General features: G+C 39.0%; 1 protein-coding gene across 1 annotated transcript in view; it reads right to left on the reverse strand.

Moving 5' to 3' along the window:
• Window positions 1-23077, reverse strand: part of LOC123309788 (follistatin-related protein 5-like) — a 138064-nt gene that overhangs the window by 29970 nt on the left and 85017 nt on the right. Inside the window, exons 3-7 of the mRNA XM_044893058.1 lie at window positions 17940-18158; window positions 6539-6675; window positions 4628-4762; window positions 4440-4574; window positions 1792-1924 (exon numbers count right to left, since the gene is read on the reverse strand). Coding sequence (XP_044748993.1) covers window positions 1792-1924; window positions 4440-4574; window positions 4628-4762; window positions 6539-6675; window positions 17940-18158 — 759 coding nt within the window. The remainder of the gene's footprint in view (window positions 1-1791; window positions 1925-4439; window positions 4575-4627; window positions 4763-6538; window positions 6676-17939; window positions 18159-23077) is intronic.

Below are 23077 nucleotides of genomic sequence, written 5' to 3' on the forward strand. Positions count from 1 at the left end.
TTTTCTCATAAACGGCTTTATAGAAGGAAATGAATTTCGGAATATAGTTTTTCATTTATTTGGTGAATCTTTTTAGAACACAAGTTATCACTCTCGTCTTCGAGTTCATTAGCCCAAAAAAAAACAAAAATTCAAACAACCCAACTCATGATAGTAAGTTCGATGCTATCAGCCTGTAGGATGAAACTCTAGAACAGGTCGAGCAGTTCAAATACTTGGGAAGCTTCATAAATACAAGGGCTAATCTGGACACCGAAATACACAACCGTATCAATTCAGCATCACGGGCATTTTGGAAACCAAAGGACAGAGTGCTTCAATATTAAGACCTCAATCTATAGAGCAAGTGAGCTGTCTACGAAGCAGTGGTCCTCCTAACGCTTCTTTACGGAAGCGATAGCTGGACGCCCTACAGGCGACATATTAAACAGCTTGAATAAAAGCAACAACGTCATCTAAGACAAATAATGCACATCAGATGGTTCCACAAAGTTTCAAATGCAGAAGTCTTGCAGCGCGCGAGTTGTATAACAATTGAGACACAAGACTCCCCAAAGTAGCTCTGTATGACGAATTCACAGAGGGAGCTCGGATATACTGCATCAATCCCTAAAATCAGATAATGCCAATCATAACTGGCAACAACTAGCGTTGGACAGATCACAGTGGAGGTCTTTGGTCCACAGCTATAATGGAGACTCGAGAAGAATACAGCGGCGTCCAGAACTGGTTGGTGACTATTCATGCCCAAAGTGTGGAAGGATCTGTAGGTCACGGTTGGGTCTCTTCAGTCAAAGGACGGCACACAGTCTCAAGTAGCCCTAAGAAATTATAAGTTTGATCTAACCGATAGTCTGATCTTGTAGATTTATTCTCGGTAGCGAGATTCAGCAATGATGAATGAATCTAATTAATTTTTGAACGTTTTGTAAAAGAAAAGTATTCAAATTTTCTCGTATAATGTAATTTGGTCAAAAATAAAAAATATCTGTGATATTCGGAAAATTGGCTGAATGCAACTTCCTTTAAAAGATCCACAGATGTGTAGTGTCATGGATTTAGCTCATTATTCTAAAAAAATCTTGTTTCGACTTAGGTGGCACAACTCATTATGGAAACTTAAATTGGCTTTATCCTTTTAACAGGGCCGAATCGGGAAAAGTAGCATAAGAAAAGAATGTTTCTTTTTACCTCAAGAATCTACTGTCGAAATATTTGTACGAGTCAAAGACTCACTTCGTATATGCTTTAGCATTATTGTTAGATTTGTGATATCCTCTGTAGTTGTTCGTATTCTACACCATTACCTACTTTTTTGTTGCTCTGCTGGGTCTCATTTGTTTATTCTTTATTCTCCTTATTCTTTATTCTCTTATATCAATCCTCATAGATTCACAAGTGCGCATGGTCGAACCTTATGTGTTTGGTGTGCTCAAATTCAATCTAGAGGAGCTCAGAGGTACTTGTTCAGTCTGAGTCATCGAAAAGTTGGGACCAGTGGATAATATTTTGCTTACATGGCTAGTTTGTGGGCATCTGTGGATCCTATTCTTCACAGTCCATCACGTTCAGGTCAACTTTCATTCAAGTATCCCAAAATCGCGGACGATTCAACCCCGTACATTCGCTCGGAGATCGCCCCCAGCCGTCTAGACTGTTTTTTCGCAGTTTAACTAAAACGCCCTGCTAATCGAAGATCCCCCCTAATCAAACCGCCGAACCCCAAGTGGCGCAACACCCATAGAACGAGAGGACGACAACAAGGAGAAACGTACAATAATAACTACTTACTGTAGAGCTTGCTGAACGCGACGTAGAACTCGTTAATGCTCAGTTTGCCGTCGTTGTCTGCATCGTCGTACTGTATCATGTTGGACAGGGAACAACCCCCGCTCAAACTGTCCAAACGCTCCTGCACGGCAATCTGGAATTATGATTTTAGAGAGCACTAATCTACTTCGGGGGGGATTGTCGGAAAGGGGAGTTTTATAGGGGCTCTGAATCATATCAGCCGGACGGAATGATGTCGGGTAGTGGAGAGTGAGGGTATGATAACTGGCCTATAAAATTTAAATTATTGTTTTCTCTATGAAGAGGAACGTAGTTCGGGGCATTTCTGTTCTGGCTTTAGCGCAGTCGAGTGCGGGGTTGATTATTGGTGGTCGTAAAACGGGATTCACGGAATGAATCGAGGAAGAATTCTAGGACATTAAATTGGGATGTCTGAAATTACATAGATATGACATTACATATTTCGAATCCCTCGCAGGACGCTCAGGAGTTTGTTGAAGAATTTTTACGAGCAGGGTGCTAACTGTATTATGATAACTTCACATCCAGCTTCAACCTTACTAGTCAATGGATCCAGGTTTGGCGTTATGGTGCAACTCACTGAGTGATTTTTTCATATTTTCATATTCATAGTGTCCTGATTCTCCAGGTACCGAAATACCCCTCAGAAGCTCCGCTTGTGCTTTGTTACTGTGTCCTTACGCCACTCTAGGCACAGCACTGTTAATTTAGAATGGTGGCCCGTACCCGTATAGACTAGAAAATTTCTTCTCTAGCCGGGGATCGAACCCAGTACCTTGCGGTTGCGAAATACTGAGCCGACGCTTCTAATCACCAAGCTGCGGACGCTTACGTGACATTCAATATTGTATTGGAATATGTTGGAAATATTCATTCCATTGGAAGCAAAACGCTGCTGATACTTTACCCTATAATATACAGTCTGGTCCAACGAAAACCCAACACCTCGATTTTCCTGTTGAAGATCTTATCGAGTACTATCTGACTCTGAAATCTCGCTTCAAAATTTCCATCGATAACGAAAAGACTGGTGAAATAGTGTAAGAGTACCTAATGTAATGAACGTATATTTTTCTGACAAAAAATGCACCCTCATTTTAGAATAATCTTTTAAGTTTCATTGTAAGAAAGTTTATTTTGGATTAATTTTGGAGAGAAATATTTTCAGTTTCCAATTGATTCCGACATCGTTCGGAATTGTAATCATTCCGCACCGTTTTTATTCCGTTTTCAGTTCTGAAAAACGATGTCGCACCGTATAAAACATCCTGAATTGGAAGATAACCGTGTTTTTTGTTCGCTAGCACAGATAAGTCGAAATTAAGACTTCATCGACGCAAATTTTACCGAATTTTGACAGTCGGGACACATCTGATTTCCGCACTCCCCTGTGGGTATAAAACCAGATGTTCCCCCGCAGGTCACTTCATTTACGATTGACTTATGATTAATTACATCGCTATAGTGCCGTTCGCCGTCAAAACTATCTTTCTGCCGTTGAGTTTTATGAGATGATTTCTTTTGAGTTTCTTTTTTCTACGATTCAGAATATAATTTTGTTTTCTTTGTTCTTCACGGTATTGGGTGATATTTTTTTTCTGAAAATTTACGAGTGCAAGTGGCCTACCGAAACCATAGGTGAGTCGACACTCCGCCTTTTTTTATATCATTGGAACTTCAGCCTTCCTTCATCCCTTACTACCTAGTTTAAGTTCCACTCCTACTGCCGAAGCACCCCGCTGGCGTGGATACTCAGGTGGTGCAGAACGCACTTTGGAGTGGCGAAAAACTTCCCTCATCCCTTACTCCCTAGTTTATGTTTAACTCCTACTGCCGAAGCACCCCGCTGGCGTGGATACTCAGGGGGTGCAGAACGCACATTGGATTGGCGAAGAACTTCCTTCATCCCTTACTCCCCGGTTTCAGTTCCACTCCTACTGCTGAAGCACCCCGCTGGCGTGTATACTCAGGGGGAATCTGTGCCGTCTTGTTTCATCCCCTAACCTGGCCGCTGTTGTTCGCGTATAGTCGTTATTTCTAAAGAACGATTCTATATGATATTTTGAAGCGAAATTTTAGGGTCAGATAGTACTCGATACGAACCCTGCATAATACAAGTTTTGTTTTCAGGTACAACAAAGATACCTTCCAAGGGGTTTTAATGGTTAAAAAGAGAGTTCTTTTAACAGGCCATAAAGCTCCCCAATTATGAATGAATCTCAATAAACGAGAGGTATTCTGTCAACAAGTGATCTGGAGTTCCATCCTCTTCTCGCCAAAATCTGCAGTAGTCAGGAACTGAACAGCTGAAATAGCTACCTCAACTTGAATGTTCATGACCTTCTCGATCAAAAAAATCATGATTTTTCTCGACGTCTAGAAAAATATCGAAACGCAAGATTATTCAGTCGTGAACTTCTTCCACAGTTTAATGATGGGGGAAGCCCTCTTGTCGAAGGTTCAAAAAGTTAAATAATATATTCGAGTCTTTCTGAACGTAAAATTAGCATTTCAGCGAACAATGGCCCCTCCATATCGCGCAACAGAGCTAAATGCCCAGAAACGTTCCCCATTTTCGAGATACCAAACATGCGAACATGGCCGTAACGAAAGTTTAAAAAAATTACCTCATTCAATTCCGTGGCCTCGAGGTTCCCATTGTTATTCCTATCATAATGGGAGAACATAATGGAAACCAAGTAATCCTTGCTGTGATTATCTTGCGACATCAGCCTGGCATGGTTGTACAACAATAAGTTGTCCTGGAAGTTATTTATAGTTGGCGGAATGTATCTCTGTTAATGAATGGACTTACTTTCATTATTTCGTACTCTTGCATGGTGCAGTCCTCTTTGTCGTAGTACAATTCCCCCTTGTCATTGGGTTCGTCCTCTATCTCATTCTCGGAATAGTTGACGTCATCGCTGTCTGACGTCGTTGCCTCGTAAGTCTGAAATCGGAGGGTTTTTGCGGTGTAAGGTTTATATACAGACGTTAATCGAGTTGCGGGGGAAATTTCAATTAGGAACACTGAGCTTGTTTGGAATAGCGTGGGTAATCTGATATAGGTGTAGAGATTCTGTCAATTTTTTTCTCTTACACAAGAATTTCGACAATTATCAGGAGTCTATCTGAGTGTTTCACAAAAATCAAAGTATAAGCATATAAAATACAGTTTTAGGGTACCAAACAATTTTGCGTTTCTAAGAAATAAAACTGTTTACGAAATGAGCTAAAAAAATTCATATTGAAGGGCATCTCGCACTGCAAAAATTGATCCTTTCCTAGAAGAAAAAGAAAATCCAGGCAGCTTTCTTCAGGAAACCAGAAAATTTCATCTGAAATAAAAAAGCAAAAGCAGAAAAATATGAGACAATAAAATTAAAATCTCAGGCTCAAAACCTGATCACAGCAATTTCTATTTTTCCGAAACCCCCTTGACAATTTTGAAACGAGTCTCCTAGAGTCGATGCAATCCTAAAAAGAATTAGCCTCTCTAAAATTCTGAAAGAAATACTCAATAAACTAATGGGTCGATAACTACTAGGATCAGAAGAATCCTTTTCACGTTTTAAAATTCCTATGACTTTCGCATTTCGTACCTCCTGATGAAACCAGCAGCTTTCCTAGATTTGGTGGATTGAATTGCTTCATAAATATTAGGGCTAACCTAGACACGGAAATACACAACCGTATCAATTCGGCATCACGGGCATTCTGGAAGCTAAAGGTCAGAGTGTTTCAAAATCACGACCTCAATCTGAAAAACAAGACAGCTGTTTGTAAAGCAGTGGTCATCCCATGGCTTCTTTAAGGAAGCGAAAGCTAGACGCCCTACAGGCGACATATTAAACAGCTCGAACAAACGCAACAATGTCGTCTAAGATAAATAATGCACATCAGATGGTTCCACAAAGTTTCGAATGCAGAAGTCTTGCAACGCGCGAGTTGTACAACAATTGAGACTCAAGTAACGAGGGCACGACTCAGATGCAGCGGCCACATTCTAAGGATGCGAGACACAACACTCCCCAAAATAGCTCTGTATTGCGAATTGACAGAGGGAGCCCGGAAACCAGGAGGCCAGTAAAAGCGGTTTAAGGATACACTACATCAATCCCTAAAATCAATTAATGCCAATCATAACTGGGAACAACTAGCGTTAGACAGGTCACAGTGGAGATCTATGGTGCACAGTTATAATGAGGGCACGAGAAGGATTCAGCGGCGGCTAAATCTGGTTGGTGACTATCCATGCCCTGAGTGTGAAAGGATCTGTAGGTCACTGTTGGGTCCCTTCAATAACAGGAGGGCACACAGTCGCAACTAGCCCTAAGAAATCACAAGTCTGTTCGCACCTTTAAATTTTTTTTTGTCTTTTTGTAGATTTATTCCTGGTAACGGGATACAACAATGAATGAATGAATGAATGAATGAATGTACCCATGTTCTATCCCTTGGCAAATATAACCATAATATTTCAAATAGAATATCCATAGAGTATTTTTGGAGTTGATTTTTGTATCATAGACCTTTAGAAAATTCACATGCATGTTTTCTCCATATAAATCCTAGATCTTCAACCCCATTTCAACCGTCGCGACCCACATAAATCAGTTAAAAACCAAGAAGCCCTCATCCTTCCGTCCCCTTGTCTCCTCTATATTCACGCTACACCATCCGCGAAAAAAACAACAAAAAAAAACAACAAAGCTTGAGCACTAACCGTGGCCTGAGTTTTAACGCTGTCCACCGTAACGGTGACCGGGGTTCTGGTGCTGTTCGTGCCCGATGCAAGCGTTGACAGGGGTGAATTATTGAAATAGATATTGCTATGGTCCACTGTAGGTCCCCAGCCTCTTCCTGGAACACACAACAAATTATAGAATGCATAATGTATGGCCCGGCATGGGAATTCGCTGGAATTTTTCATGAAGAGCTGGTGTACGATAGAGTCGGAGAGGGGCAAGTTGATAGCGAATTTCAGTCGTATTATCAATGTATACAGGGTTGCTGAACATATACTCAAGAGTCAATATGGAGTAATCAGGTGAAAAATGAGATGGATAGAGTCATTGAAAGCTTTCGAATTTTCGGGAGAGTAGTTCGCTTCTTATTACTTTTCTCCTCTCCTTGAGTCACCCTGTATCATTTTTTCGAGTTAAACCTTTGAAAATGAGTGAAACAGTTTTGTTCACAAAAAAGCAGGATCTTTCTCAAACCTTATATTATTTCCATTAACTTATTAATATCTCTTATACTTGGATTACATAGAAAAATATGGCAGGTCAGGAGTCAATAGATTTGACTGAATTTGATACAGAAGATCACTTCAATGGTTAGGTTGTCCTAGGTTATGTTAGGTTGGGTTTGATTAGGCTCACATTGAGATTTCTATTGTTAATTTTTTTTTGGTTTTGAAAAAACTAGATTGTACAGATTGTATCTTTTTAATTCTATCTCACGAACGGTTTCATCGAATGAAATGAATTTCGGAATTTTCATTCATTCAATGACTCTTTTTCGAACACAAGATATCACCGATGTCTAACAGTTTTCTCATTATGACCATAAAGTACCATAAAAATACTGAAATTTAAAAGAAACCAACTCTTGAAACTATCTAATGAATATTTGAACGTTTTGTAAAATGAGTTCTTCATATTTTCTCGTATAATGGGTCAAAAATTGAAAAGTATCTGTGATATTCGGAAAATTGGGTACTTTGACCGAATGCAACTCTTTTTGAAAGATCCACAGATGTGTTGTGCCACAGATTTCGCTAGATATTCTAAATGTAGTTTTGTTTTTCCAGGGTTAGCACAGCTCATTATGAAAAATCATAAGGTTATGTATCCTTTAATCAGGGCTACTTTGGATGAATACAACTCTGTTTGAAAGATCCACAAACGTGTACTGTCATAGATTCAAGTAGTTATTCTAAAGGTTATTTTGTTTCTCCAGGGGTAATACAGCTCATTATGAAAACTTAAAAGGACTATATCTTTTTATCAGGGCTGAATCGGAAAAAATGGTATAGGAAAAACGTATTTCTTTTGACTTCAAGAATCTACCGTTGAAATATTTGTACGAGTCAAAGACTCACTTTGTATACAGAGTGTACCATTGAAAACGGCTCTGTAATTGATCAATGTGGATTAATTTTTTCAGAAACGCGCTTTGAAGGCTTCTCGAGAAAGTATACACCAAAATTCAAACCATCTGGATGAAGATTCAGTTTCAATAGATGTAGGAGAAAACTGATTCGGATCCATCTGAAAATTTTTCGTTATGTACTTTTTATAGCCGATTCGACGTTATGATACATCGAATTCACATAAAGAATTCAGGTATCCTCTGAAATTGTTATCGATATCGAAGTTAGGTACTGATTACTCAGGAACTCGGTTCGGATCAGGTGATCTATAATTCATTTCGGCTCTCAGAGTTTGGTCGTTGGCATCCATCTCAATCAATCATCTCTGCTGCTAACCGATCGCTTTTTCATTATATTTGAATCTAAATACGAATAATCTTACCCTACTATAAGGTTTAAGAAGGCATTTTTCTTCTGTCACTCATCAAGGTTAAATTTGAATTCTTATAATTATCTATGGTTGAGTCGATGTTTTTGATTTCTCATATCTAAAATCTAAAATATAGCCCGTACTCAGATTCGTCAGTTTCTCTATGCATGTATTCATAGAAATCACACATTACTTCAACTTTGAAATAGTCAGTGTAGGATCTTCTCTACGACACATGATCAAAGAACTGGATAAATTTTTGTGTTTCACCAAGAATCTGAATTTGTGTTAACTGCAATTAGAACAATTAAATATTTCCAATTTTCTTTTGATGATGTTATAATTCATCATGGTATAAAATTTTTTTTTCATATTTTCTTCTTCAGCCTGACGTCCAGGAGGATGATCCTTCATATTCGATGCAGTTCATCGATTGAGTGAACAGGAAAACGTGTAGTTTCCTCCATATTGAATCCAATATCCGGAGACCACTCGCAGCGAAGAATTTTATGCACACAATTTATACATTTTTTAGTATTTTACAACCGTCATATATTCGCGATTTCGTCTGGAATTTTTCATCAATTGGGCATAAAAGTCGCGGAATCGCTTTTCCGTTGGAACTTTTTAATAATCGTAAAATTTTTATGCATTTCGAGGGCGAATTATTATCCAATCATTTTGAAATTCGGGTCAAAATAGAGTCATTGCAATATCAAACGTTTCGCGGGATTTAGCATTTATAACTGTCTGGAACGCTTTGACAGTATCCCTCACTTTCAGGATAGCATCTATTAAAGTTTTAGGATAGCAACATAGTCAGTTTGAGGATATCAAAATTGTCACTCGAACAAAAATGAAGAGATAGTTGATGAGAAAAAGGGACTTGAAATTATTGATTTTACGATTTTCTAATGGTTTTTGGTACCAAATATCATCTAGTTACCACCGGTAGTTCTCGAGAAATAACCTAGTCCCTAAGTGGATTGATTTCTGAATCTGTGCGAGGATATATTGAAAAATTCTCAGCCTACTATAGAAACAAAATTTCAATGTCAAAATATTTTATTACTCAGCATATTCTCCTCTTGATTGGATACATTTATTACAGCGAACCTGAATCGTCTCTAGACCTTTAAGACAAATGTTTCTTCTTGCTCTGCAAATCAGACCTCCTCAGCTTTTATTACCTCTTTGTTGGAAGAAAATTTACAACCTTTTTAACTTTTTTCAGTTGGAGAAAGAAATGATAGTATGATGGAGCCAAATCTGGTGAATAAGGGAGGTGTTCTAGTGATTCAACCCCTACATCACGAATTTTTTGCAAGGCACAATGAGATTTGTATGCAGGGGCGTTGTCCTGCAAAAACAAAACACCTCAACACTCTTTGGTTGTTGTTCTACCCTTATCCAAAAAATCAATCATGATTACTCCTTGAAAACTGAAGCAAGAACCTTGCCAGCAGATTTTTGGACACGAAACTTCTTAGGTCTTGAAGAACCAGAGCGTCACCATTCCATCGATTGTTGCTTTGTTTCTGGATCGTAGAAATGTACCAAAGTCTCATCCATAATAACAATTCGGTTTAAGAAGTTTACATCGTTTCGAATCGAGCACAGATCGAACGCGATGCTTCTACCCTTGCACGCTTTCGGTCAACATTCAAACATTTGGGGATCCACTTTACAGCAATTTTTCTCATGTCCAAATTTACGTCAACTATATGATGAACGCGTTCGTATGGAATATTCAGTGCTTCAGATATCCGTTTTAGCCCAATTCGACGGTCTGATAAAATCATGCCATGAACTGCATCGATATTTTCTGGGACTGACACAGAAACTGGCCTTTCCGATCGGTGATCATCTTCAATGGAAAATTTATCTCTTTTGAAGCTTGCAGTCCAATTTTTCACGGTCGCATACGAAGGACATTGATCACCAAGGGTACAAAGCATATCTTCGTAAATCAGCTTAACTCTTAACCCTTTTAAATACAGGTACTTGATGATGGCTCGATACTCCAATTTTTCGATTTTCACAATTTCGATGGACATCTTCCTTCTTTTAATTTATTGCCTAACACTGGTTTACTTTTTTGACCTCAAACTTCACACTGACACTTCTAATGAGTTATTGTTCGTTGCTATGGTAACGCAATATTTTTTTATGCATGGAACTGGTCTAGGCTAACTAGATATCAATATACATCCTCGTATATCACAGAACATAAACTGTGAACATTTCAAGTACCTACACTTCATTCTAAAAGTGTTTCGATAAATTGACGTCCTAGTCCTAGTATCAATTCGTTGTTAGCTTTAAAGCGCCTTTAAAAGTATTCTGCGTTTAATGATTCAACGAGAAAAAAACCATCCAATTGCTGAGAGAAGAATCAGACCTGACAGGAATAATCTCATCGGAAGGCTGTTTAAATTGCAAATCTCCAGTCACACCAGCCTCATAAAATTGGGATAAGCTAAACACAATTTTCGGCGTTCTTCTGCCAGTCCCGCCGACCTTCCCTCGATCGCGACGGGGGCAGAATATTCACCGATCATCCCCCAATGTTTGTCTGCAAAAATTACCGGGACAGAAATTCTTGACGGCGACGGAAATTTGTAAATGCCTGTTGAATAACGTGCCATGCCTCGCCGCGAATTGATGATGTTCATTCCTACTAGGTACTCCTACGGAATTTATGAATATTAATTAATGCGGCCTCTGAGTTCGCCCCTAAATTAAATTCCCCCCGTCCGGTGTACATCCACTGAAATCGAGAAACCACTCGTTTAACTCATCCGTGAAAGGTCCATTAATGAATATTCCGCCAGCGTGTCCCAGCCTAGACCGCACGTTTATTTTTCTTTCAGCTGCACTGCTGGTCATCGCTTTCGAGCGACAGAAATTGAAATTTAGTTATCTATGATCTGGATGAATAAGTGACAGCTCCTCGATTCTATGAACTATGGAACAAGGCGTTAGGGGTGGGTAAAGTTTACCAGATAATCAAATTTTTCCATTCTTCAACTTTCGAGTTTGGTATCTAGCAGAAAAATCAAAAATCATAGTAGATTCAAACGTGAAACATACTCTAAAAGAGCAACTCTTTAAGTGACAAATCTCGACATTTCATCCACCACGGCTCAACCGTTCGTTCTTGAGGAGTTTTAACTGAACCCAACTTTTTGGGAATTTTTCGAGGGTCAACTTTCGAGTCGCGCATCTTGCAAGAAACTCATCCTAGATCTGAATGTGATACATATTCTCAAAGGGCAACTCTTCTAGTAATAAAACTGAAAATTTCATTGATCTTGGTGAAAGCTTTCGGTCTTGAGGATGTTTTAACTGACCCCATCTTATTGGTAATTTTTCGGAGGTCAAGTTCCGAGACGCGTATCTTCCAGGAAAATTATCGTAGTTCTGAATGTGAAACATTTTCTGGAAGAGCAACTCCTCTTATGAAAAATTTCAAGATTTCATCCATCTCGGCGCAACCGTTCGGTCTTGAGGATATTTTAACTGACCCCATCTTTTTCAGGATTTTTCGAAGCTCAGCTTTCGAGTCGTTTATCTGCCATTAAAAGTAACCGTAGATGGAAATGTGATACATATTCTGAAAGAGCAACTCTTCTTGTGATAAATCTCAGGGTTTTATTTGTTTCGGCACAACTGTTCGGTCCTTACGAATTCTCAAGTGAAATTTGCAATTTTAAAAAAATGAAATCTAAACGAAAGGAGATAGGTTCACGAAATTGCTCGCAACAGCTTTAGCGTGTTCGAAAACCTATATTTTTCTATGAAAATTTCAAATATCAGCCACTGCGTAGGAGAAAATAATTTTTTTTTTGAATTCCCACCTTTCATTTTCGAGTTGACTTCGAAGAGCTCTCTGGAGTGCTCTGTTTGGTTTTCTAGAATCTTCAAAACAACTTCAATGCACTCCATATCCTAGGAAAGTAATAGAAAATCCTGATTTCCAGACAGAGTAGCAAATTGGTCATTTTAAGATGGTCTTACCCTCTGCTCATTTTTGACCCAAAATATCGAGATTTTCGAAATCGAGTTTCTGTGCTAGGGTAGAAGCCTAGGCAAAGCTGATTATAGAACCGGAAATCCCAATTGGATCAGATAAATATAACAGGAGATATCGCAGATTGAAATTTTCGATTTTAGAAAAATGGCATTTCCAAGATAAAAATCTAAACGGAGGGAGATAGGCTTCCGAAATTGCTGGCAATAGATTTAGCGTGTTCGAAAACTCATATTTTTCACCATTAGATACATGACGAGCATTTTCTCGACCTGAATTATCATATCATTTCCCAGATTTTCATAAGGTTTCTTACTTATTGTCCTCCCAAAAATCCATCTATGACCTGTATGTATCAGGGTAAATTTGTGCTCCTACATAATTTCTTGACCCGATCGCGCTTTCACTTGCTCCAGTTCTGAATTGAACCTATATTATGCTCACGAGTACCTTTATATTTCGAAATATTCAACAAAATCTCCCGATTAATAGGAAAAATTCTCCAGCCTCCTGCAATCACCCCAGGAAACATGAAATATTAATTTCGAAGCTCGCGATTTTATATCGAAAGAAACTAATTTCATTTCCCTGATTCGTTTCAGGGTTTTCCTTTCCTGAGAGCCTGAAACGATTGATTAATATAGATTTGTGTACACCAAACCCGAAATGAGGCTTTGAATCAAATATTGAGCGAGAAAAAAGGGATTTTAAGTAATTACTTTATATCATACTGAATGGTTGGTTACTACACAGGGGGATTTTAAAAATTGTCGAATAACTGTGAAATGTTTACTCATATCTTGAAACACAAAAGAGTTCTTTCAGAGTTGAAAGATGTTCATTGCTTTTTCGTCACGGAAAAAATTTGAGCAACTATATATCTAATGAATATTTGGACGTTTTGTAGAATAAAAGTGTACTCTTTATATCTTGTCCTTTTATGCGCTATTTTCGAGTTATTCTATATTCAAAAATTAAAAAGTATCTGCGAAACTTGAAAAATTGGGATACAGGCTGTTGAAAAACCATAAAAAAATTTTATTCTCACAAACGGTTTTATGGAATGAAACCCGTTTGCACCAAGCATACTTAGTGTTAAGTGTCCCTCAAAATTAACGCTTTTAACCTAAGTTACGTTGCACCAACTGTTAAGTGACATTTGAATGGCTAAAGCTAACCTTAAATTTAAGCGCTCCTGTAATGACCACTTAGGTACTCAAGGGCGGGATTCTAACCTTAAATAATTTGTTGAACTCATAAACTGGCTGCAGAACTGCTGTGGTTTTCTAATAACGTCAAGTACCTTTTGTTTGACAAATCATTTCATTATCAATAATAATACTAATGCAGCAACAAAAAGTTGTCACTCTTTGATATTTGATATAATAGTTTACTTGAAATTGACTGACAGGACAATAAAGTTAGGTTAAATGAAATGACAACGATCATCGGCAACCGGCCAACCAATGAAATGGCTTTATTGGACTAGGATGAAGTTGCACCAAAATAAAAAACAGAAATATCACTAGATATAAAAACTTAAGGGTCCCTCACTTAAAATTCTGTTAAGCCACAGTCATGCAACTGGGAATAAAATTAAGCGTCCATTAACTTTAAACGACACTTAGTTAAGTACTCGTTTTAAGGGGTATTGGTGCAAACAGGCCTTAAACGTTTTGCAAAATGAAAGTATTCTGCATATTTTCTCATATAATTCGCCGTTTCTGTGTAATTTGATGTTGAAAAATAAAAAATATCTGTGATATTCGTAATATTGGGTACTTTGAAGGCGACTCTGTTTAAAAGATCCACAGATGTCGCACAGCTTATTATGAACCTAAAATGGCTATGTCTTTTTATCAGGTCCGAATCGTAAAAAATGGTACCTATAGGTAAAAAGTGTTTCTTTTGACCTCAAGAATCTACATTTAAAAAATTGTTGTGATGAACAAACTGATATTGGGTGTTATTTCCTATATGTTACTCACTTAATAACTTCATACTGATGGACCATATGGAATTCATAGAACGCTTTATCAATTCCTTCGAAAAATAATTCCTCTGATACGTTTTTTCGTTTTTCTCAGGCTGATGAGCCTTTGAGATCTGCTGCGAATCAATATTCGCCGTAAATTGCATAATTTCAAACTCCGCGCTCAAAAGGGAATTCCGCCTTTTCGGATAGTTCATCATCGCATTTGATGTCGATACAGCAGTTCATCAACGCTGCTGCCTCGGAATCGCATGACCTTTTTCCAGAGGGCCGACCTAGCTTTCATCGCCGAGCCGACATTTTTTATAGGCGCCAAAGCCGCGTATTTACACTTACACGTGGTCCTATTGAACGGCGCGGGTGAAATGAGATCGAACGTTGCTTGCTCTCATGTACCAGAGGTAATTACGGTAGATTACAAAGGGCCATTTGCTCTGTCATGTTCACCGTCACCGACTCGCTGTAGAGGTCGAAAGCGGACATGGGTCAATCCAGAGTTGTACAGGATGTACTACGCATTTCGAATGGAGGGAAACGAAGTGACATATCAGAGTAAGACATAACTTATTTTCACACAGATGAAACTTTAGGATCTCAGTAGAGTCTCATGTGCTTTGAATACCTGTGAACTTGTGGAGCTTGCCTAGTGACACCTGGGCAGATACCAGGTGGCAAAGTTAACTGAAAATAAGTGTTACTTAACTTATTTCCACATGGCTGATTTTTATATATGTTTTGAAGAATATTATTCTGAAGTTATATTATAAGTGACTGACACTTACCATGGGCCAAAACTCTTGCCAGACTCTTTGAAGCTGTACAAAAAATAAATAAACTTTACTTATTTTCACATGTCTGATATTCAAATATGCGAGAAGAAGGGTGGACATACACATAAATTGCAGAAAGGTTTGAAGTTTCCCATACAAGTGTGTTCAGAATGTTGCAGCGATTCAGGGAGACAGGTATGAATGTCCGACGACCAGGACAGAGTAGACCACGGATAACAACTGCCATTCAAGAACGTTACTTGAGAGTTTCTTCGTTGAGACAACGGTTTGCAACCGCTCGCCTCCTTCAAATTCAGCTTGAGCAAACTCATGAGGTGCAAATTAGCACTCAGAGAATAAGAAATCGCCTCAGAGAATATGATTTAAGGCCTCGTGTCGCGGACCCAGCTCTTACCCCAGCCCATCGAAAGACGCGTTTGGATTTTGCGAGAGAGCATATCCATTGGGAAGAGGCCGATTGGGAAAGAGTTCTCTTCACAGATGAGTCTAGATTCTGCCTCTACCATTGGGATCGACGATCCCTTGTATACAGACGTCCACATGAAAGATATGCTCAGTGCAATTTCCTGAATACTACTGGTTTCGGGGGAGGATTGATTATGGTATGGTGTGGAATATCTTTGACTGCTCGCACAGACCTGGTGATCGTTGTTAATGGAGCTATGAATGCTGATAAGATTATAAGGAACATTCTCGAAGAGCATGTAGTGCCATTTGCCCCATACATTGGTGAAAATTTAATTTTTATGGACGATAATGCCAGACCTCATCGTGCGCGCATAGTTCAGGAGTACCTTGAAGAGGTTGGAGTCTCTCGAATGGAATGACCAGCAAGAAGTCCAGATCTCAATCCGATTGAGCAGGTTTGGGACAATCTCAATAGAAGGCTGAGAAGTTCAGAAAATCATCCAGCTACTCTTAATGACTTAGGAATCCAACTCGGAGAAATCTGGGAAGGATTAAATCAGAACATTTTAAGATCACTCATTCTGAGTATGAACCGTCGTTGCCGAGCTGTAATTAACGCAAGGGGTGAAAATACCAAGTATTGAATCACTCATCAGCATTTCAGTATTTTGAAAATTGTTCATTTCTCTTCTTTCACATGAGATTCGGTGAAATCCTGAATTTTTCTTCCATTTAATGTGTCTTGTTTCGTACAAAACCTTTCCGAGAGAACATAAAAAATAAGTTATAAAGTCAATGTAAAGTTAACTTCCATTAAAATTGAGATTTTCAGAATGTGCGGTAATTTTTTTGCGCACTGTGTTTGAGGTGGTTCAAGAGTCCTACCTCAGCAAGTCTCCCGGACTCCCCCTACCATATGACTGTTCGCAGAAGATCAGAGTTACGTCACCCATTTGTACGTTTGTACACTTAAGGATTCTACAGGAGTATCTCCATACAAATGGCCAAAAGATGTTATCGATTTGGGTCATTGTATGTAAAATTCATATTTGTTGTGGAACATTGAAATATCGATAGATTCCGAGCTTCTTTCTGCACATGCCAATTTTGTCGCGAAATAATAATCAACGTATTCCATAACAGTCGTTCGAGGCTTTGAAACGGTTAATTTACATTTCATGCAACAGAAGCACAAACACACACGATGTACCTACGCAATCTACATATCCGGGGATTATTTGAATTCAATTTACCGTTCTGGTTATTATTATTTGATAATAACAGAGAGATGCTGCATCCTAGACTCGCTCATATAACCTATGAATTAAATGCTGTGGCACAGATGGGGGATTAAGCTTTGTACATCAAAGAGGGAAATAGATCATAGGTCACATATTGACCTCTTGTGGCGCTCGTTACATATACGTTGGATATTGTACCAACGACCACATCAATCGATTTTCATTTCACATTTGAGACACTTTAGGATAACTAAAACAGTTTCGTCCAAGTGTTTGTTTCCGAATAAAAGTGCATCGACTAAAAACTGTCTATCACAGTCGAGCCTGCAAATTGATAGCTGAGACGCAGCCTAGGTTAGCAAGCAGGTTAGACAGTATAGAGTAATATGTACAGTTTTTTGCCAAGGTGCATATTAAATATTTTCGTCGACCTCACATACCATTTTTAAAGGTGAGAAGTTATCCGTTTTATGGCCTCATCTAGCCAATTCCTTGAGCTCTGATCAAGTGTTACTGTTATCCATATAGCTACCACTATCCATTCTTGATTTTACTGAACACCAACATTCAGACCCCGAACAGCTGGACGAAAAGTGAATCAGGACGAAATGTACAAGTCTTCAAAAATAGTCTAATTTTCGGAAATAAAGTACGTAAAATGTCATTTTTATACAGGTCGAAGAAAAAATTAATTTATCTCTTGCTATTTTCTGTATTGACAGTAAGTAAAAGCGCCACCTCATTATTAAACGTGTTTTCACTGACCAAAATTTAGTTGGTTTTCAGTAGTGGAGATATGAGGGACTTTCCTATCTCTTCATTTGACTTTTTTCAATATTTTTGACAGGAAATCACCCCATATAAACTTTTTTTCTTTTCACCATCTAATCTCGACGCACTAGTCAATCCTCATTTAGCTTCGTTGGCTTCCCTACTAAAACAGAAAATAGGCACAAACTCAATTGAAAAAAGGCTATCCAAATCGGAAATTTCGAAATTGGGGAAATTATTGCCAACCCAATAAACACTCCAATCAACCGTCACTCCTAAGGTATCGCTCTTCATGAATTCGTTACAGTCCACATGGACGACCAACGATAGCGCCTCAAACGGGCGCAAATTGATTTAAATTACCGTGTTTGACACAATGGACCCCCCTTTCAATGCTGATGGCCGACTGCGTCAGACAAGCCGCCCTGTGTAGCTCGCAATGATTGGGGTAGATGTGACCGTCCGAGCCGCAAACCACCCTCTGATGCATGGCACACTGTCGGACACATTGACAGGTCGCCTGACCATCTTTTGTCACCACGCACTCTCTGCCTTTCATGCAGTAATGGACCAGACATGGATCTGAAAAAAATTGAGGCAATTAATTGAAGGGTTGGTGGTGCGATGGGGCTTTCCGATTATTCATTTGAGGGAGGAAATCGATATAGACGGTCTCATCAATATTTTATTGCGAGTGACAGAATTCGTTCGGGTTCTTTGGGAATTACCCTGTTTTAGCTCTGTGATTGGTTCAGTACAATTTATGTATTATTCGTTTTTTCTTTCAGTAGTATTTTCAGAAAAATTTTAGAATTTAAAGAATACTGCTAATTGCTCCTCGTTACAATTCTTTAGCAATTTCGTGAACCTATCTCCTTTCGTTTAGAGATTCATCTTCGAAATGGTATTTTTTTCAAATTGCAAATTTCACTTGAGAATTCGTCAAAAAAGAACAGTTTCGCCGAGACTTTCGTGGTACGGTGGACCTAATTTTCACACTGCGACAGCTGCAAGAGAAGGCCCCTGAACAACAATCAAGGATCTATAGAGCCTACTTCGATTTAAGTAGGGCCTTCGACTCGGTGAATCGGAGAGCGCTATGGAAAATCATGGGACGACTTGGAGTACTCGAAAAATTCTTAGCAGTGTATAAAAGCCTACACCAACAACACCGCTTGAATACAGCATAATGGCTCCACAACCGACCATTTCTTAACAAGGCTGTGTGTTAGCGCCTTTACTGTCCAATATTTTCGCCATAGCTGTCTCCATTATTGCTGATATAAGTATGCCTGTAAGAGGTGTTGAAATAAGATTCAGATTTGATGGAGGCCTATTTAACCTGAAGCGCCTCAGAGCAAAAACCCGTTCAAAGTTTATTACGGAACTTCAATATGCAGACGACTGCGCACTTACCGCTAGCAGTCCAGAGGATCTACAGATAATGCTAGACACCTATAAACATATATACGAAGCTTTAGGCCTTGGACTCAATATCGACAAAACCAAAATCCTGGTAAGTCCGCCATAAAGCCTTCAAACACATATCAGCCTGGAGAATGTAACTCTAGAACAGTCGAGCAGTTCAAATACTTGGAAAGCTTCATAAATACTAGGGCTAACCTAGACCTAGGTCAGAGTGTTTCAAAATCTCAACCTCAATCTGAAGACCAAGACAGCTGTTTACAAAGCAGTGGTCCTCTCAATGCTTCTTTACGGAAGTGAAAGCTGGACGCCCTACAGGCGACATATTAAACAGCTTGAACAAACGCAAAAACGTCATCTAAGACGAATAACGCACATCAGATGGTTCCACAAAGTTTGAAATGCAGAAGTCTTGCAACGCGGGAGTTGTACAACAATTGAGACTAAAGTAACGAGGGCCCGACTCAGATGGAGCGGCCACATCCTGAGGATGCAAGACGCACAAGACTCTCCAAGATATCTCTATATGGCGAATTGACAGAGGGAGCCCGGAAACCAGGAAGCCAGCATAAGCGTTTTAAGGACACATTACATCAATCCCTAAAATCAGTTTATGCCAATCAAAAATGGGAACAACTAGCGTTAGACAGATCACAGTGTAGGTCTTTGGTCCACAGTTATAATGGAGACTCGAGAAGAATACAGCGACGGCCAGATCTGCTTGGTGACTATCCATGCCCGGAGTGTGGAAGGATCTGAAGGTCACGGTTGGGTCTCTTCAGTCACAGGAGGGCACACAGCCGCAAGTAGCCCTAAGAAGTCATTTTGTAGATTTATTCCCGATAACGGGATACAGCAACGAATGGTATATTTCTATGGTACTTTATGATGATAATGAACGGTTGCGCCGAGATGGATGAAATCTTGAGATTTATATCAAGAAGAGTTGCTCTTTCAGGATATGTATGACATTTATATCTTCAATGATTTTCCTGAAAGATACGCGACTCGAAAGTTGACTTCCGAAAAATTCTCAAAAAGATGGGGTCAGTTAAAACGGGTAAAAACGATTGTAGTATCTCCTTCGTTCTTTCAAGACGAGGTTTTTATTGGATCAGATGAAAACCATATCCTCTGCCGTACCCACATTCTATCTGTCTCCACAATCTCCACAAATGACTTCTCAGCACCATAAAGTCTCATCTTCATCGATTTGTACAGATGAATAATACCCAGAAGGATTAATGATTTAGGAGAACAAAACATGGTGCACCAAAAAACACAAACAACACAATATCCCTTTCAATATAGATGATGCAGAAAGCCCCACAATTCTGAGCAGCTTCCGTCAATACGCACAGATTGTCTTGCATAATATGCATCCTAATTCCCCATCCAGCAATCATTCTTTTTTGCACGCCGAATCAACGCAATCCATTGCGTATTCCCATCCAAAACCGACGGAAAAAAATGGATCCATTCTCATCAATGCCAATTGATAACCCGCGCTCCATGGCGCCGGGTTCGAATTGAAAGCCTCTCATCCTGTATATAATGAAACCATTTGATGTACGAGAACTGCACGGAATAGTAATTCTAGTAGGCGGGCATGTGCCAGGCGCTGCTGGAGTTGGGGCAGAGGGGGCACAATTCGAAAAACAGCCTGAATAGAAATGACCTCGTTATTCGTGGTTTACGATCATCGTTTCATTATGAATAGCCGGCCATGACGATGCCCTTCGAATGCCGTTATAATTCCGTGACAGAGAAATGTTATTTATCGCGACCGCCTGGAAGAAAAGTTGGAATACGAGGATGTATTGGGCGAGGAAAACAGGAACGTGTCTGAAGCTTCAATAGGTTCTGACTGGGGAACATGTTGACCTAACACTCGCGTCGAGAGTGTCAACGAGGATTGCTTGAATCCTCTTCAAATTCCAAATGGAAGTACGTTTCAATTCATACTCATTAACAATGTCGCCATTGATCCAGATTGTAGACTGTAAGGGCCAAAGGGATAGCTGATACCTCCTGGGTTACGCTTGTGATCTCTTAGGTGAGGAGATTATTGAACTATTAATACTTCATTGGAGAAGATACATCTTCTTCTGAGGTGAACTTAGGTCTTGGTGGCCAGCATGCAGTTGGAGATACTCACACCCTAAGACGCCAGTGATAATAATGCCACTTGTCGACAGATACGAGGATGTATTGATATCTAGTTTGCCTAAACCAGCTCCATGCATGAAAAAATATTGCGTTACCATATCAACGAACAATGACTCATTAGAGGTGTCAGTGTGATGGCTGAGGTCAAAAAATTAAACCAGAGTTACGCAATCAATTAAAAGAAAGAAGATGTCCATCGAAATTGTGAAAATCGAAAAACTGGACTATCGATCATTCATCAAGTACCTGTATTTAAAAGGGTTAAGAGGTAAGCAGCTTCACGAAGATATGTTCAATACCCTTAGTGATCACTGTCTTTCGTATGCGACCGTCAAAAATTAGACTGCAAGCTTCAAAAGATGTTAATTTTCCATTGAAGATGATGACCGATCGGGATGGCCAGTTTCTGTGTTAGTCCCCGAAAATATCGATGCAGTTCATGACATGATTTTATCAGACCGTCGAATTGGGCTAAAACGGATATCTGAAGCACTGAATATTTCATAAGAACGCGTTCATCATAATCACGTCAATTTGGACATGAGAAAAATTGCTGAAAAAAGGATCTCCAAATGTTTGAATGTTGACCAAAAGCGTGCAAGGGCAGAAGCATCGCGTTCGATCTGTGTTCGATTTGAAAACGATGTAGATTTCTTAAACCCAATTGTTACTATGGATGAGACTTGGGTACATTTCTACGATCCAGAAACAAAGCAACAATTGATGGAATGGCGACACTCTGGTTCTCCAAGACCTAAGAAGTTTCGTGTCCAAAAATCTGCTGGAGAAGTTCTTGCTTCAGTTTTTCGGGATTGCCATGGAGTAATCATGATTGATTTTTTGGATAAAGGTAGAACAATAACTGGAGATTACTATTCGACATTACTGGCCACTCTAAGGGATAAAATTAAAGAGAAAAGATGCGGAAAGCTATCCAAAGGTGTTATGTTTTTGCAGGACAACGCCCTTGCACACAAATCTCATGTTGCCATGCAAAAAATTCGTGATTTAGGGTTTGAATTACTAGAGCACCCCCCTTTTTCAGCAGATTTGGCTCCATCCGACTATCATCTCTTTCCTCAATTGAAAAAAAGTTTAAAATGTAAATTTTTTTCCAACCAGGAGGTAATAAAAGCTGTGGAGGTCTGGTTTTCAAGAAGAAATATTTTTTTTTAAAGGTCTAGAGACGTTGCAGGTTCGCTGCAATAAATGTATTCAATTAAGAGGAGAATATGTTGAGTAATAAAATATTTTGACATTGAAGTTTTGTTTGGTTCAAAATATATATATTCAAAATATATTCTCGTAGGAGTCGATATCTCAATGGAATTTTTTTTTCTTCAACTTGATGTCCACGAAATGTGTAGATGTTCCTACTGAATTCAATAAATTGGGTATTGTTTCAATCAAATATTATTCAAAAAATCATAGTTCTTCGATGTATTTTAGTTGAAGATCCAAGACTGTACGAAGAAATTCCAGAAAAATCTCCTCTCATTTCACCACATCATGAAGAATCTAGCATGAACTGTAATTTATTTCACCGTGTTTAATGTTCCTATCTAGTTTCATTTATTTTATTTCACAACTCAGACAACTAGTTCATAATTCCTTAAATTCGTATCAAGAAAACCGTAGCTGAGGTGTTGAAAACTCCAATTCGAAAAGTTCTGAATTAGCTCCGGAGCGTAGGTATAAAGTACGAAACTTTTATCGGTTTTATAACTGTCGCAAAAGCAGAATAAAGTAAAGGAATCTCATGCTCGCCTCCATCTAATTAGAAATAATACCGGTGGAATGCAAATAGAGGGTGGTTATCAATTTAAAATATGATTTCAGTCGCTAATATAGTTTGGAGTTAGTCGGCTGCTTCGGCAGCGTCTCACAGTTAGTTTTCAACGTATGAA

Source organism: Coccinella septempunctata, chromosome 1, assembly GCF_907165205.1.
Source record: "Coccinella septempunctata chromosome 1, icCocSept1.1, whole genome shotgun sequence".
NCBI classification, from domain to species: Eukaryota; Metazoa; Arthropoda; class Insecta; order Coleoptera; family Coccinellidae; genus Coccinella; species Coccinella septempunctata.